This window comes from Camelus dromedarius, chromosome 16 (assembly GCF_036321535.1).
Source record: "Camelus dromedarius isolate mCamDro1 chromosome 16, mCamDro1.pat, whole genome shotgun sequence".
Taxonomy (NCBI): Eukaryota; Metazoa; Chordata; class Mammalia; order Artiodactyla; family Camelidae; genus Camelus; species Camelus dromedarius.
The window spans coordinates 45186121-45204288 of NC_087451.1; the positions used below are offsets into that span (position 1 = coordinate 45186121).

At 38.7% G+C, this 18168-nt stretch overlaps 1 protein-coding gene across 3 annotated transcripts in view; it reads left to right on the plus strand.

Moving 5' to 3' along the window:
* Positions 1-18168, plus strand: part of SMG6 (SMG6 nonsense mediated mRNA decay factor) — a 191540-nt gene that overhangs the window by 5874 nt on the left and 167498 nt on the right. For all 3 annotated transcript variants that reach the window (XM_064495819.1, XM_031468542.2, XM_031468539.2), the window contains exons 5-8: positions 2400-2506; positions 2768-2846; positions 8641-8751; positions 9134-9346. In XM_064495819.1, the coding sequence (XP_064351889.1) occupies positions 2400-2506; positions 2768-2846; positions 8641-8751; positions 9134-9346 (510 nt within the window). The remainder of the gene's footprint in view (positions 1-2399; positions 2507-2767; positions 2847-8640; positions 8752-9133; positions 9347-18168) is intronic.

Below are 18168 nucleotides of genomic sequence, written 5' to 3' on the forward strand. Positions count from 1 at the left end.
TTTGTTCTTAGAACCAGTCACTCTGGCAAATGAATGAGTTTGGGCAAGAGTGGAGGTAGGATAATCAGGCATGGGCCTGAACTAAGGTGGAGGTAGTGGAGGTGGAGAAGAGAAGACAGACTGGAAAGATAGAAGGGAAGTAGAATTGAAATTGCTGCCTCGTTGGGTGTGAATGATGAGGTTGGAGGCATGAGGAGTCTAGATCATCTCCCATTTTGTGGCCTAGGAACGTGGCTGGGAAGGAAGAGGTTAGTTCAGTTTGGGATAAGCTTAGATGGAGGAGCTCAAAAATGAACAAATGAATGTTCTGGTCTGTCTGGAGCACAAGAAAAGGAGCTGGGCTTGGTGATAAATAGATTCAGAAGTCATCAATGTATGAGTGATACATGAGTTGAAGCAGAAGTTGGGAAACTGGGAAAGATAGCCAGAGAGCAGGGGGTCACATTTCAAGGTGGTGGCAGGTAAAATTGTCAAGTGCCAAGAAATCATCAAATGTTAAGATTACTAAAAGGTGTCCATTGGATTGGATGACCTCATCATGAGTTATTTTAATTGGAGAGGATGGAAACCAGATTGTAGTGAATGAGAAGTGGGGCAGCAGATAAAATGAGAGGGTAGTTTAGGCTTTTCTCTTAAGAATCTTGGCTGTGAAGGCAAGAAGGGAAGATAGTAGTTGAAAGACATAGTTTCAAGAGAAGTTTGTTTTTAAGCTTTAGCGTGTTTATATGTTGAGAGGAAAGGGCCAGGGGAGAGGAGGAGGTTAAAGATTCACTAGAGAAAGAAGTATAATTTGTGTAGCAGAGGTTTCCTCTTGCCTTTCTGCTCCTTCTGATGATTTGCTATGCACAGGCTCTATTACTGATCAACAAGTGTCTGCTGAGTCCCTCCTACACACAAGGTGCCATTCCAGGCACACGTAATTCAATGTGGAACAGGAAAGCTGTGGTCCCAGCTCTCAGAGTTTAGAGCTTGATTAGGGATGAGTACAAATGTTGGATTAGTAATTGCAGACACAGTGACTTCTGCAAAGGATGTTGTGGGGTATACGGTAAAGGGGCTCAGAGGATCATAGAGGCCTGAGGAATTCACAGTTAAGCTGAGGCTGAAGACCTGAGACGTTAGCCAGGTGAAGGTGTACATGAAGATGTGAGAACTACAACGTTCTTGGGAAAGGGAAGAGTATATGTGAAGGACCCAGAGTGGGAGAAGCATGATGTGTTAGGGGAGCTAAGAAAAGTCATCTGACTGAGGCACAGTGAAGGGAAGCGGTCCTAGGGAGGTGAGCAGAAGCTAGATCAGCTAGGACTTTGTTCAGAGGGCATGGAGATCCTTTGGTGGAATTTTTTTTTTTTTTTTTTTTTTTGGTTTCCCTCATTGAGGTGGCAGAGTGGCTGTAGTATGGAAACATACCAGTTTTCTTGGTGCTTTATCAGTTAAACACCAACGATTCTTGGTGTTCTTTCATAGAGAGGATGTGTGGAATAGTCAGGACTCTGAAGGTGTGTGACATGTGATACACAACTTTGCTGAGGCACACTTTTGAGGCACACAGTTTTGCGTTTGGAGGCTGAGTTGCAGTAGCTAGTTACTTAGCTAGTAAATGAGTCTTCCCAAGGGGTCAGTATCTACTTCTCCTTTATTCAGTGGCATGGTAATTTCTTGTGTGTGTGCAGAGTGGAATTACATGTTGTAAAATGATGTTCCTTCAGAAGGTTTTTTGGTTGGGCACATGTCTTGCGATTGTTAAGGGTTTACTCTGTTATTTTCTCATTGAGTGACAAACGCCAAGCCCATCAGTGAGAAAGCGTATATGTAGTATTACCCAGTCTTAGCACGTTGGAGGAGTTTGGTAAAGGGTAACTTATTTAGGGAATTATTGTCTTGCAAAGGGAATGGATGTAATGCAGTAACACAATTCAGTGGTATTAACAGTTTGAGGAGAAATACTATAGTGATGGCAGGAAAAGAACAGAGTAAATAATTGATTTAGTGTTTGTATATCCCTTTATAATTTGTAAAGTCTTTCTACACTTATACCCTCCAGTTACTCTGTGAAATAGGTATTTTTGTATTCCAATGAGGAAACTGAGTCCCCAAGGTTTAGCTGAGATCACACAACTGTTACATAGAAAGTCAGCATGTTTTCTTCCATTTGACTGGGACCTGAAATAAGAATGACCTCCTCTCCTGCCACTCTTTCTCAGGGAATTTTGCATCACGTTGTTGGTTTTTTTCTTTTTTTTTTGGCTAGTCAAGGTTAGACTGAAAACTTTTCAGTTTGTTGAGGACTACTGGTGCCTTATTAATGCTGCTCTGTTATTTTGACCCCATGCCTGTCCTTTGGGGTTGAAGTTAGAATTTCTTGGGTATATGCTACTAACTGATCGTTTTTCCTGAAGGTAAAATATGCCTTGATCAGTGCCCAGCGATGTATGATTTGCCAAGGAGATATCGCCAGGTATCGGGAACAAGCCAATGACACAGCAAACTATGGGAAAGCACGCAGGTACTATTTCCTCTTGTTCATTGCTTCTCTTCCCTGTGTGGCTTTAAAATAAGCCCTATTAAGAGCAGTGGGCCACCTGAGCAGCCTCCTGTATGGCTGTTTTACAGGTGCTCCTATTGGTCTCTGTAGTCATGCTTTACTACTCCAGGGTTATGTCTAACACTCCAGCTTAAGTAGTAAGGGCTATCAGGTGATGAATTGGGAAAGTGTTGATACAGAACTTTTTGTTGTTGTTTTTTTTTTTACTGTTTTCTATTGTAGTTGGTACCTGAAGGCCCAGCACATTGCTCCCAAGAATGGGCGCCCCTATAACCAGTTGGCTCTGCTGGCGGTGTATACGGTAAGAAATCTTGGACAGGGAAGTATTTTGCAGGCAGTGTGTGAGAAATAGGGATTTCGATAGCATCAGCTCCTGGAGTTAGATTTCATCTGAATACTATAACCCAAAGTATATCCCCTTTGGTCTGCCATCCTCAAACTCCCTTTTGTTAGGGTTATGTTCAGAGATAAGTTGTCAGGGATCCCTCACTTCAGTTGAATCTGTACTTCATTTGCTTTCACTGCACTTAAGTTCCTAGCAGATGCTCATGCTCCAGCCAGACATTGCTCTTTCTTTTTGACTAAGGCTTCTGCTCTGAATCTTGCCTTGCTTCCCTTCCCTATCCCATTGAGCTAGGTTGTTACTGATTTCTGGAAGGAAAATAAGGCTTCCTTTACTTCTCCCCGTTAAAGTCCTCAATTAACCCTAAGTACATCCTTTCTTCCTTTCCCCAGATCATCTTCTTATTCTTCTAATCTTTTTACCCAAGGAGTCTTCTCAGCAGAAACACAATAAATGACAAATTGTACCTCTCTAGATCTTACTAAACTCCTCTCAGTGTGGCTCTAATGGTGAGATTGAGCTGATGGAGCCCCTCGTAAGGAAGCTGACTTCAAGGGGCCCAATGGTAGGTACCAGAGGTTTCAGTATAAGAAGCAGCTAACGTGCTCATTAGTAAGGAGAGTTTTCTTAATGCTGTCAAATTCATTGCCCAAATAAACGGTGTTTGAATTAATATTTTTATTCCACAAAATGTTCAGATAAATTCCTAATAATTATGGAATGAAATTGTTGATTAAGTAATGTTGTTTACAGATACACTTTCTTTTAGAATCTGTTGAATCTCTCTCTGCTTTTTACCTCTGTCTTATTCTCTTTGCCTTTTCCAGCATGTCGTATAGTTGGAAGCAAACAGTATGTAGCCTTTTCCCATTGGCTTCTTTCACTTAGCATTTAGGGCTTTCTGGCTTAATGGCTCTTTTCTTTTTATTGTTGAGTAGTATTCCATTGTATGGATAAACCACAGTTTGTTTATCCATTCCCCTACTGAAGGCCATCTTGGTTGTTGCCAGCTTTTTACTATTATTTATAAAAATTCTATAAATGTTACATGCACGTTTATGTGTACTTCTGTGGACAGAAGTTTTTGACTCATTTGGGTAAATACCTAGAAGTGTGTGTATATATAGTTTTGGAAGAAACTGCCAAACTATCTTCCAAAGTAGCTATACCATTTTACATTCCTACCAGGCTTGGATGAGAGTTCTTTTTGCTCTGCATCCTTGTCAGCATTTGTTTTGTCAGTGCTCTAGATTTTGCTCATTCTAATAGGTGTGGTAGTGGTATCTTGTTTTAATTAGCAATTTCCGAATGACTTATGATGTGGAGCATCTTTTCATATGCTTATTTGCCATCTATGTATCTTCTTTGGTGAAGTGTCTGTTTAGGACTCTTGCCCATTTTAAAACTAGGTTATTTTCTTATTGTTGAGTCTTAAGAGTTCATTGTATGTTTTGGATACCAGTCCTTTATCAAATATGTGTTTTATGAATGTTTTACCTCAGTCTGTGGCTTTTCATTTTCTTAGCAGTGTCTTTCGCAGAACATGTTTTTAATTTTAATGAAATCTAGCTTACCTTTTTCTTTTATGGATTTTGTTTTTGGTGTTGAATTTAAGAAATCATTGCTAAATTCAGGTTACCTAGATTTCTCTTATGTCATCTTCTAGGAGTTGTAGAGTTTTCCATTTTCCCTTTAAGTCTACAGTCCATTTGAGTTAATTTTTGTAAAAGATGTAAGGTCTATATATTTAGGTTCATTGTTTTTCATGTGGATATCCAAGTTGTTTTCAGCACCATTTGTTGTCTTTTTCCCATTGAATTGCCTTTGCTTCTTTGTCAAGGCTCTGCATAGATGACTATATTTGGGTCTGTTTCTCGACTGTCTTTCTGTTCCACTGATTTATTTGTCTGTCCTTTGGCCAGAAGCACACTGTCTTGAGTATTGTAGCTTTATAGCAAATCTTGAAGTTGGGTAGTTTCAGTCTTCCAACTTTGTTCTCCTTCAATATTGTGTAGGCTATTCTGGGTATTTTACTTTCCCATATAAACTGTAGAATCGGTCTGTTGATATCTATAGATCTAGTGAGTGTGAAGTGGTATCTCATTGTGGTTTTGATTTGCATTTCCCTAATGACTAATGATATTAAGCATCTTTTGATGTGCCTTTTTGGCCTTTTGGAAAAATATCTATTCAAGCAAGTCCTTTGCACATTTTAAAAAAATTATTTTTAAATTAAAGGAAAAAAATTAATTGTAAAATACACAGAAAATGAAATTTACTATCTTACCCATTTTTAAGAGTACTATTCTGTAGTGTTGAGTACATTCACATTGTTGTGCAACCAGTCTCCAGAACTCTCTTCATCTTGCAAAACTGAAACTCTTTACCCATTAAACAACTTCTCCCCTTTCTCCCCTCCCTCTAGCCACTGGCAAGCAACTTCTACTTTTTGTCTGTATGAATTTGTCTACTCTAGTTACCTAATATAAATGGAATTAAAAAGTATTTGTCTTTTTGTGACTATTTCACTTAGCATTATATGCTTGTTATAATTAGGTTCATCCATGTTACAACTTGTTTCAGTTTCTTTCTTAAGGCTGAATAATACTCAGTTGTATGTATACATCACATTTTGTTTATCCATTCACTTCTCGATGGTCACTTACACCTTTTGGCCATTGTGAATAATACTACTGTGAATATGAGTGTACAAATACCTTTTCACGACCCTGCTTTCAATTCTTTTCATATGTACTCAGAAGTGAATGTACTCAGAATTGCATCATGGGGTAATTCTATTTTCAGATTTTGAAGACCCACCATGTTGGAAGCTGCACCATTTTATGTTCCCACCAATAGTGCACAAGGGTTCCAGTTTCTCAACATCCTTACTAACACTCACACTATTTTCTGTTATTATTACTATTTTTTAATAGTAACCAACTCAATTGCTGTGAAAATGGTTTGGCATTGCGGTTCTGCCTTGCATTTCCTTAATGAGTAGTGGTCTTTTCATGAGCTTATTTGCCATCTGCATATATTCTTTGGAGAAATGTTTGTCTAGATCCTTTGCATATTTTTAAATTGGGTTGCCTTTGTTGTTGAAATGTAGGAGTTCTTTATATATTATGACCCTTCTCAGATAAATGAATGTGCAGATAGTTTTCTTCCATTCTATGGGTTGTCTTTTCACTCTCTTAATAGTACCCTTTGATGCACAAAAGTTTTTAGTTTTGATGAAGTCCAATTTATCTGTCTTTTTTGTTGTTTGTGCTTTGATGTCATAGTTATGAAACCAAATTCAAAGTTAAGGTCTATCCCTATGTTTTCTTCTAAGAGTCTTTATAGTTTTTGCTCTTATATTTAGGTCTTTGATCCAGTTTTGGTTAATTTTTGTATATGGTGTGAAGTAAGGGTCCGGCTTCATTTTTTGCATGCGGATATCCAATTCTTTGCACATCGTTTGTTGAAGAGACTATTCTTTCCCCATTAAATAGTGTTGGCACCCTTGTTGAAAGTCATTGATGAGTGATAGGTTTGTTTCTGGACTCTCAATTCTCTCCCATTGATCCATATGTTTATTCTTGTGCCAGTACCATATTGTTTTAATTACTGTAGCTTTGTGGTAAGTTTTTAGATTGGGATATGTGAGTCTTCCAATTTTGTTATTCTTTTTCAAGATTGTTTTGGCTATCTGGAGTTCTTTGCAATTCCATGTGGATTTTAGGATTGACTTTTTCATTTCTGCCAAAACAGTCATTGTAATTTTGATAAGGGTTGCACAGAATCTTGGATTGCTTTGGGGAGTATTTACATGTTTACATGTTTACTACGTCTTCTACTCCATAAACACTGGTTGTTTTCCATTTATTCAGGCCTTTAAAAGGTTTTGTAGTCCCAGTGTATTAAGTTCTGCATTTCCTTGGTTAAATTTATCTCTAAGTATGTTATTCTTTTTGATGGTATTATGAATGGAGTTGTTTTCTAAATTTGTTTTTCAGATTGTTCATTATTAATGTGTAGGAATACAATTGATTTTTAAGTGTTGATCTTGTGTCTTGCAACTTTACTAAATTCCCTCAGTGGCTTTTTGCCACTCTAATTAGATCGTCATATGTTTCTTTCATGGACCTCTGACCTAAATCAGTACTAGTTTCTAGTCCTTTTCCTCTGTCCCTCTTTTTTCTGTCTCCCTCTTAACCTAATTGTCTTGTAAAAACACTTTCTCAGCTTTTCTGTAACCTCCAATCAGTCATTCAGTGAATCTCTAGTACTTACTGAGAATATGCTTGTGCACAGTGCTTTGCTGGGTGCCATCAGCAATAAGTGTGTGACATGATTTTGTCCTGAAAAAAAACTCCGTTCAGAAGACAAGTGAGGTGTGTAGACAATGATAACAAATTAGACTTGATGAGATATGATGCAGTTGATTGTTAGACACACCATTATTTTCTCTACCACTGAGAAAAAATGTAATTTAAAATAAGACATAATGATAGATGTTGACTGTAGGTGGTATCTCAATTTCAGAGATGTTAAAATATGAAAAAGTCACTGTAGAATTAATAAAATACAGTGTAAAATCAATTGAGTGGAGTAGGCAGAGATTAGTACGGATTGAAATAATATTAAAGATAGCTCCCATCTAACTGATGTAACTGTGTACCAGATATTCTTTTGAATTGTATGCATTATATGAATTCTAATCTTTTTAGGAGCCATACGTGTGTGTGGATATCTTCATTTTACAGAAGGAAACCTTTCTAGGTTGACTTGCTTAGGATTATACCTAATAAATGGCAGGACCAAATTCCAACTCAGACAGGTGACCTTAGAATGTGCACCTTTAACCATGCTAGATAAATGCAAGATGGAAGTTTTGAAGAGTGAGTAGATTCTCTGGAGAGAGAGAGAAGCTAGTAGTCTGGTTGCATTTTTGAGACAGAGAAAATTAGGTAAAGAGGTATATGATTGGAAGATAGAAAGGCTCTTTGATGTTCTTTCCCCCTTTATTTCAGTGTTTTTCCTTCTTCTGCCTCTCTCCCTTTCTTTTTCTTCTTTTTCCTATTAATTGGTTGTAAAATGGACTTGAAGTATTTATTTGCTGAATACATTGGATAATAATTTGTTTCTTTTTCTCAGCAGAGTCAGCATGTTGTAGTGAAAACTTGAAATTAGGAGCCAGAGAGACCTAGGTTCAAATACTGGTTTATCTGAGATTTGGCTTTAGGACCTTATTGGACAAGTTATGTAATAATCTTCTTAAGCTCCCATTTCCTTATCTTTAAAATAGGAATAATAATCCCTGTGGGACAGTTTCCTTAGGTTTAGAGATAATATCTATGAAGTGCTAATCATTGGCCTCACACATAGTTATGCTTAATCAATGATGTTGCCATTGCTATTTATAATTTTTAAAATAATAAATAATTAGTAGGTAAGTTGAACATTTTCTTTCCCCAAAACAAACTGGCCTTCATATTTTATGAGGTTCTTTATTCTTCTCTCCCCCTTCTGAGCACTTGGCTTTAAGAGTACCTCTACCTCCACGTAAGACATAGTGCTGTGCAAGAAGGTGTTCTGGTGTAATCACTGTGGCTTTTCTGTGTGTAGCTTTCTCATGTTCTTGTTGGAATTCCTCACAGCCTGGGACACAAGTTGGGAGGGACAGGAGGGTTTCCTGGGTCAGCTGACTCAGGCTGGAGTCAGGAAGAGAACTGGTTGACTCAGTGTCTCTGACCTCTTTCTGCAGAGGAGGAAGCTTGATGCTGTCTATTACTATATGCGCAGTTTAGCTGCCAGCAACCCTATTCTGACTGCCAAGGAGAGTCTCATGAGCTTGTTTGAAGAGACCAAACGGAAGGTAAGTGCGGGTGCAGGCAGAATCACTCTTTCCTAGGAAACTGTGTTTCTCTTAGTGTCTCTGTGTCCTGAAGAGAGTGACTAATAATGTCCTCAAGGGGTCCCATCGGGCTGTGCTGATGGGAGACGGTCAGCTCCTGAGCAGAACCAAACTCATCTTTAGGAGAGCTCTCCAGGGCCCTTGGGTGTACATGTTCCACAGCATCTGGTTTACAGAATTAATAACTTATGAGACAAAGCAGATGAGGCTCTGCTACTTGAGATCTATGGCAAAGTCTTTACTTTTTATGGTATTTGAGCAACAGAGTCAGGTGAAGTGAGCACTTGTCTTTATTGGCTGAATCCCAGGAGAGCCTGAACTTACACGTTTGTATGTTGTATAGGCAGAACAAATGGAAAAGAAGCAACATGAGGAATTGGAACTGAGCCCTGACCAATGGAGGAAGGGAAAGAAATCTACTTTCCGGCATGTTGGAGATGACACCACTCGCCTGGAGATCTGGATTCATCCATCCCATCCCTGGTCCTCCCAGGGCACTGAGTCTGGGAAGGATTCTGAGCAGGAGAATGGGCTGGGCAGCCTGAGCCCCAGTGATGTAAGTTCCTGAGGGTAATGTAATGAGCAAGACTAGCTGAGTAAGCATGAGTGCCTGGTACATGCAACCCTGAGGGACAGACACTTCCCGTTAATCTTGGGGAAGGCAAATCACTTCAGGTTCCTGAAGTTCTGGTCCATCTCCTCCACTTAACACTTCCCTTATATTTGTTTTGAGCTTCCCTCTCTCACCACTGTGTGGCACTGTAGAACTTAGTAAAAGTAATTTTTAAAATGAAGATTAACTTAGTATAGGATAATAAGTTTTTGCTGCTTGAGTTCATAGTCACCAATATGATGCTTTAGGATTCTGTGTGGGAGCTGTGAAGCTAAGGAGAGTGCACAGTAGTTGGAAAACTGCAAATTGTGGTTCATTGTGTCTTGAGAGTAAAATTTATAGAGGAGTGGTTTGGGGGGTGAGCTGGGACCGGGCTTTGAAGAGTCATGCAATAAGTAATTTGACCTTTATCCTGAGGTAGCAGGGAGCTACTGAATGCTTTAAATAGGGAAATGTCAGATACGCCTTTTAGAAATATGACTCTGGCTGCTTTGTGAAAAGTTTGGAGTAGAGTAAGACTAGAAATGAATGAGAAGAGTAGGAGGGTGCTATAGTAATCCAAGTGAGATGTGAAAAGGACCTGAACCAGGAAATGGCTTTGGAGTTGGGGAGAAGTGAACAGATATGAGATACGTTGAGGTAGACTCCAAAGGGCTTGATTGGACATGGGGAGCTGAGGGAGAAGAGGGAATCAAAAGTAACACTTAGGTTTCTGGCTTAGAAACTGGGTGAATGATGGTTCATTCCCTGAGATAGGGAATATAGGGGGAGTTGGTTTTAGGAGAAAGGTGATGAGTTTAGTTTTGGCCATGTTGGAATTTCTATAGGACATTGATGTGGAGATATTTAGAGGCGATCAGGTTACTGAAGCAGAAGATAATAATCTTGGTCAGAGATGATGGCATCCTCTTATAGATGAGAGAGAGTTGATTCAGCTACTCAAGGAAAAAAAAAAGCATAATGATAAATAGGTTGAAGATCTAAGAAAGGAGATGGATGGCAGGGAGAAGTCCTTGCAGAGGATGACAAAAGAATACAATCCAGAGCACAAGTGACGGGATTAGTCTGAAAGAGGATGAGCAATCCCTCTTTCTTGTGCTTGAGGGAAAGGAGGAATGGAAAACTAGGGATGCCTGTAAGTTTGTGGGTGTTGTAGGAGGAAGATAAGGGTGAGCCTTTTTGATGTTTTCTGTTTTCTCTTTGAAGCTGGAGGCATGGTCGTCTACAAAGAATGAGTCAAAGGTGGTGGGATAGGAGGACTTGTCCTTTGGGGTTTAATTTAAAGTTTCCATTTATCCTCCTGTATCATTAATGTTTAGCTGTTTTCTGGATAACTTTGAAAGCAGTCATCACTTATAAATGAAACTACCAACTTCATATGTACCATGGCGTGCGTAGGGCCCCAGTATATCAAGGTGCTTCAGAGGGGTTGCCTTTATGGTAGACTCCCTCACTGTTGCCTCTTCTGGTTTGGACGATACCACCCCAGACTGGAAGTCTATTTGAATAAGAGATAAGTCGTTCTGTTGGATTAGCTCCATTGTCTATCTTTAAAATGAAAGCAACAGTGACAACTTGAGAAAGCATTTTATGGCTTTCTTTGGCCTTGGCCTCAAGCTTAGGGAATATCCCTCATAAAGTTATAATCTTTTATAGATCTCTGTCTTCCATTAGGTGTTTTACTTAATTTTTAAGTAATGTGTTTGTAAGTTTGTGTTTTTATTTTTATGTGCATCTCAGAGAAGGCATTTTCAGCATGTGAACTGTCATTGGATCCATTACATTTTATTAATTATTTTATTTTTAATTATACAAATAACATATGAATATATTTTAGTAAAATTTCGAGTAATTACAGATGTGTACAGAGTGAAGTGTAATTTGTTTTCTGAACTGTTGGTGAAGCTGTTTGTATATTTTCAGCCTATACATCGTCCTTGGGTAATTACTTCCCTTAATTTCTTTTAAATTTACATCTCTAAGTTTGGGCTTTTAGTTCTATGCAGCCAGCAGGAGGAAGCCTGCAGTTTCATAGCTCTGTTTATCCAGCCAGGAAACCACACTGCCTTTTTCACCTGTTTTCTCAGGCCCAAACCGTCTTTCCAGATCGTTTTCTTTCACGCAGCAGGCCCCAAGAACTCAGCTTGCTTTCTCTGTTCCTTGGAACAGGGACATACAGTTGATGAGAAGTGGGGATTTATTCACAAGCATTTAAGTAATTAGGCATTGGGGATACAGAGATTAAAACAACCCAAAATCATCTTTAACCTTAGGGAGCACTCAGTCATGTGGGGAAGACAGAAACATTATATATTATATATTATAATGCAGGTGTGCCAAGTGCTGTGTTAAAGGCAAGTGTGAGGGGCGGTGGGAACATACAGTTAGAGCACCTAAAAGGCATGGTTAGGGAAGGCTAGAATGAGGAGGCATTTTGCAGCTGAAGGATGATGTAAGGGCATTTTCACTGAGAGACATGAAAGCTTGAAAGAGGTGTGAAGGCTTAGGGAACTGTGAGTGCTTCAGTATGGCTGGGGGCTAGGATGTGAGCAGTGTTCTTGCTAGAGATTCAGGTCATCTTTTACCCCTTTCTTTTCTGTACCCCCATATCCAGTCAATACCAAAAGCTGTTCAATCTACCTTCTAAACATAGTTTAAAAAAAATTTTCTTTTGAGAAGGGGAAATAATTAGGTTTATTTATGTATTTAAAATTTTAAATTATTATTTTTATTTTTGGGGAGGGAGGTAATTAGGTTTATATATTTATTTATTTTTAATGGACATGCTGGGGATTGAACCCAGGACCTTGTGCATGCTAGGCATTCACTCCATCACTGAGCTATACCCACCCCCGACAAACATGATTTAAATTCACTATACTTTTATATATTTCTACTACTACCATCCTAGTCCAAGCTAGCACTATTTCAGTGATACACAGACGATGGAAAGAAAGTTCCTGATGGCCTCTCCACATTTATTCCTAGGTCTTTCTTTTTAAACAGTAACCCAGATGAGCTTCCAGATACACATTTCTGATCATGTTTCTTCCCTGTTTAAAAGTCGTCAGTGTTTTCTCTTTGCTCTTAGAATCAGGTCCATCCTTAACATAGTTTACTGGGCCCTACAAGATTTGGCCTTTGCTGCTTCTAACTTTAGAGCAGGTTTACTCTCTTCCCCTCTTTGTTGTTTTGTGGCCATACTGGCTTTCCTTAAAGGGCCCAAGCTCCTTTCTGGCCCTTGGCTATTGCGTGTTCTCTCTGCCTGCAATGTTCTTTCCTTTTGTCAGTCTCAATACTCTTAAATACTCAGCCTAAATATCACTTCCCTTTTCCAGGGAAGCTTTTCCTGATCCCTGAGCCTGGCTGTTTCCCTTTGTAATACCTAATTAAGAAATTTTAGGTCCAGCTTTGTTGTTGTTTGAAGTCTCTCCTCTGCGTAATTCAAGACTCTGTGAAAGTGGAGTCCGTATTTAGGTATTCACTGCTTTATCCTCATTTCTTTTTTTTTTTTAATAATTTTTTTTACAGTAGTTTATTAAAAAACTTTTTTTGAGGGGGGAGGTAATTAGGTTTGTTTGTTTGTTTGTTTATTTATCTTAATGGAGGTACTGGGGATTGAATCCAGAACCTTGTGCGTGCTAAACGTGCACGCTGCTGCTGAGCTATACCCTCTCCCCTTTATCCCCGGTTCTTGTATACAGAAGATTCTAAATCTTAGTTTAGTATATAAAGGAGGGGATGGAAAGTGAGAGATGAGGCTGGAGAAAATAGGAGGGGCCAGATCCTTCATAAATACTAAGAAGTTTGGATATATATGTGTTTATATATATATGTGTGTGTATATATATATATATATATATATGTGTGTGTGTGTGTGTATATATATATATGTATAAAAATATTGAGGATTTTAAGCAGAGGATGACTTAATTAGGTTGTGTAATGATCATTCTTTTCAACACTTCTAGTATTGGAATAGATTTGTTTTTAAAGGGAACTTTTTAAACTGCAGAAGTAACACCCATTCATTGTATTTAAATCAATCAAAAATGTACATATAGTTTAAAGTGAGAGTCACTTGTGTTCTTGCCTTCAAAGATACCGCTGTTAACTATTTTATGGAGGTTTTTCCTGACCTTTTTCTAAGCATTTTTAAGTGTTTTCATATACTCACATACCTGCAGACACGAAATACATTTGACAAAAATGAGATTACACTATATATGCTAATATACAATTTGCTTTTTTGAATTATCAGTTGGATATACCAACAGTTCTGCTATAATGTTGTAATACATGCATTCCTAAAAATCGCTGTGCTATGCAAAATCACGCAATAAAAACCACAGAGCTTGCAGGGAAAATGGGGTTAAGGGCACAACACTCAAAAACTTCCTCAGTGACATATTTTTTGAAAAATGTAATGAACCTAGTGAAACAGCTGTACAGTTTTATACATATTCATTGGTTAAGGAGTATGTAAATACTGTCTTGAAAAGTTTGCTTGTAATCAAGTGGGCTTTGGAACTCACACTTGTGAGTTATTGTGAAGTGGTGGATGGAGGGTTGAAATTGGACGGGCAGGTATAACACGAGATGGGAATAGGTGTGGCACATAAGTTCACATGGTAGTTGGTGGATGTTTGGGGTGTGTGTGTGTGTGTGTTTTGTTTGTTCCTGTGCAGCTTGGTTCAGCTGGGTGCAGTTTTCTGTGTTCACTGTTGTTTCTCCTGAACAAAATAAAAATTTGTGTTATGCTCAGATTGTTCCTTAATATGTTGATCATGATGGAACAGATCCACGTTTTCAGGACAAGCATTATAGAAGAACCGACTATGTTTCCACTTGTCTAAGAATGTCTTTTCTTACTATGTTCTTAGTATGGCTGCATGATGTTTCATTATAAATATGTGTGCCATTTCTTTAGCTTATCTATATAATTTAAATATTTGTTGTGCTTTGCTTGCCTGTTCATTTTAGTTGTCCTTTTTGGGTGATTCGCCTTAGTAGGAATTGCTCCTTTGACAACTCCCAGAGAGTTTCTAGCACATACTGCAAAAATTCAGATCCATGAAATAAGAAACAGAAAATTTGGTTTCAGGTGGTTGTTCATAATGATAGTAAAGTCCCAACTAGTTTGTTCTCTCTCTGCCAAGCATGGGCTTTGGCTTTCTCTCTCTGAGTGGCTGCAGGAGGTTTGCTTGTGGGTTGTTGGTTTTCAGCCTTGAGATGTGGTTTGGGTTCAACATGCAACCTGGGGAGGGATTGCCAATCTCAACTGTAAGTGGCATCCTCTGAAATTATTGAGCCTCATGTTTAAACTCTCTTCCTGGCAGCTAGGCCACTAGAATTCGGTGTCGCCAGGGTTCTAAGCATTCTTTATTTAGTGGATGTGCCTTCTGCTATGCCTCAGCTCCCTTTGGAAATCAGAAAAGGATACTGCTTAGCAAATGAGTTGTTGCTGTTAGTGAGTTAATGTAAGGGTATGAAATTATAGTATTAGAAATAATGTTGACATTGAAGGTGAGGGTCTCTGATGGAACTGCTGAGGATTTTCTCAGACCTGATTGCTCTGTTTTCAACACCTTGAGTGCAGTGTAGCGTGTGTCTGCTAGGGAAGAATGAACAAATGATAATGGGAGCTGCTGACAGATGTTTGTCTCTCAACCTTTAGTGAAGTCTGTTCTGGCGTGATTTGGTTTACTATTCCCAGCAGTTTCCTCAACCTGCGATTGTGATATGTATAGCATGCTAGGTGCTATGTGTAGAAAATATGTCTTTAGGCATGTGAAATGTCATTGTATATTTGGCGAAGCTCTTGCCAACCTTCCTTCTCTTTGGCCCCCCTGAATGTGTTTTGGGGTTCAGACTAGATTGGACCTCAGTAGCTGCTAATACCTATTATTGGGCCTTTCCTTATTTGAATGTGTCATACCTTATTTCACCCACCAAATGATATTGTTTGCTTTGGTCTTTTTCCTTTTGCTCCTCTTCCTTCTGTCACATTGCATTATTTATTTAATTTCTTTGCATAGTATCTTTTTTCAGGACTTGTTTAGGTCTGAAATGTAGCACTGTTACTGCTGAGTTTTTAGAGCAGAAGGCTGTGTTCTGGGTCCATTGCTTAGCCAGTTTGGTTTGCCTGTCCTGTTGTGCTAGCTTTGTGCTAAGATTGTTGAGATGAATATGACATTGTTATTTCCTCAGAAAGCTTGGAGTCTAGTGCATGGATAGCAAACTTTTTCTGTAGAAAGCCAGATAGTAAATATTTTAGCTTTGTGGGCCCATATAATCTCTGTTACAACTGCTCAGCTTTGCTGTTGTAGTGCTAAAGTAGCCATAGGTAAAATGTAAATAAATGAGCTTGGCTGTATTCCAATAAAACTTTATTTAGGAAGACAGGTGGCAGGCTAGCTTGGGCCTGTGGGCCTACTTTGCCAACCTCTGGCCTAGTGGCAGGAATGGCTCCATAAACAAAATGTTTCAGTTGATTATTGCCGTGTGCAGTCATTCTGTTTTCTAAAGTCACCACAGACACTGAATGAGTGCATACTGAACCATTGTTCCTAAGAGAAATGCAGGGTTAGTTTCCTGTGAGCCCTAGTTTCAAGATCTTCATCAGTTGATCAGTATGTAATCTTGTTTTATGTATGTTTCTACACCTTACTTAATATATTGTTGGTTCAGTAACACTAAACTCCTGGCCAACAGCACTATAACTCACCTAACACCCTTATCTAACATGCGTATTTTCCCCTTAAGGCATGTCACAGCTTCCTTGTGTTTAGGAATACTCGATGTCCAAAAATAGAAAAAAAGGAATACTAGATGTCATTTCAGCACTGCACTTGGTGACTGTTTTCATCAGCACACAAAAATGTGGAAAATGTGGCACTAAATAGGCCACAGAAAGGACACTTGTTTAACATTTGAGAGCTTGAACCAAAAATGCAGAGAAGCCACCTTGTTCTGTATCAGCTGGGAATGTGTATATCGGGCAACTCATTTTTTGCCACTCTATACGTGTTCACACATGACTGAAAGCATCAGTAGTATTGACTTTTGGGTTCCTAATACATTTTAGTGAGTAGGTGAATTCACAAATAATGGGGACTGACTGTATCATGGTAAATGTCGTGAGGGAGGTATGTGTTGGGTGCCATGAAAGCACAGAGAAGGGCACTTGGTCCAATCCTGGCAGAGGCACAGGTTGTGGTGGAGAAAGGGAGAGCGAATTTAGAAGGCTTCCTGAAAAAGTTAACGAGGGAGGATGAGAAGAGAGTGTTCCAGGTAGATGGAACAGCACGAGCAAAGGCAGAGAAAGCATGACACAGCATGGGATTTGCAAGGTGTCTGAATCTTGGAGGATAATGTGAGCGAGCTGGAGTGATAGAGAGACCAAGCTTTCCCCAGGAACCACTTTCTTGTTCGGTGCTGTGGTATACGTGGGTGTGGTGGTCAGTAAGCTGGTCCTGTATAATGTACTTCTGGATTCTGGAAGTAACAGCTTGTTTCTGGAATTTCTCATTGTTTACTTGTCACGTCTGCATTGTTAATTCAACAAAAGCAGGACTGTTTCATTCATTAAATTTGGTAGGGTGAAAGTTGACTGAATTTTTTGCCCCACAGTTTGCTAATTAAAATTTGAGGACTACTGTCTTAGTGCTTTAGGCATTCTGAACTTGAACATGCAGAAGATACCAGTGTTTTCTTTGTGTCTCGGTGGTTGGAGAAAATTGCCAATGGCTTCGATTAAATAGGGCAAAGCTTTTTGTTTTTCATTTTGATGTATTTATTGCTTTAAAAAATTTACAAATTGAATACTTGCATATTGTAAAAAGTTTGAAAATGCAGGTAAACAATATGTTTTTATCACCTAGAGATAAACACTTTTAACATCTTAGGGTGTGCACTTCCTGCATGTTTATAGGGCACAGCGTTCAGCTAGCGCCCATTATCCTGGGAAATCAGAAGAGAAAAATCCATGCCTAATTTTTAACCCAGAATCTGGTTTGAAAAGTGGTATTCTAATTTCTTAGGTCAACACAGTTATCTATATCTTGCTCTTTATCAAAGTAGCACAGTTAGAGTGACACCATAATGTCCTTTCTCTCGTGCGTAAAGAGAAGTTTCTCAAGCCACATGAATAAGGAAGTGAGTTCAAGAAAGGTTAGACATCTAATAGAGCTGATTATTGTTTTTGAAAGATTGAGTCTGAAAGGATCTATTTCATGAGAAGGCATCTTGAGCTAGTGATAAATTGGGGCATGAGGGATTAATTTGAGGCCCCCTAGGCATAGAACATTTGTGACCTTGTTTGAAAAGCTGGATTCTTGTTGGAGAAGTTTCTATGCAGTAACGTTGGGGTTGGTTTCTAGGTGGGTGGGAATAGAGATGAAAGATCTAGTAGAGGAGTGATTGCCTTTTAAAATATTTTAATTAAGTATTTTTGAATAGGGTAATATGTGTGTTTATATATAATATAAATTGTGTGTATAATATGTATATATATGGTTGTCTACATTATTAATGGCATATTATACACACTGTTATTCACTTTTAGTTTAGTTTTTTTTTTTTTTTCATATTACCATTGGACTTGGTTGTTGGGAGATCCTTCCATGAGTGATTGTGTCTCTCTAGAAGTTGACAGCTTGGTAACTTTTATTAATTTTGTCCAACATCCTATATGTCAGAGGCAGGATAGTGCAGGTGTTAACAGCTTGGGCTTTGGGAAGTCCTGAGTTCAAGTCCTAGTTTTT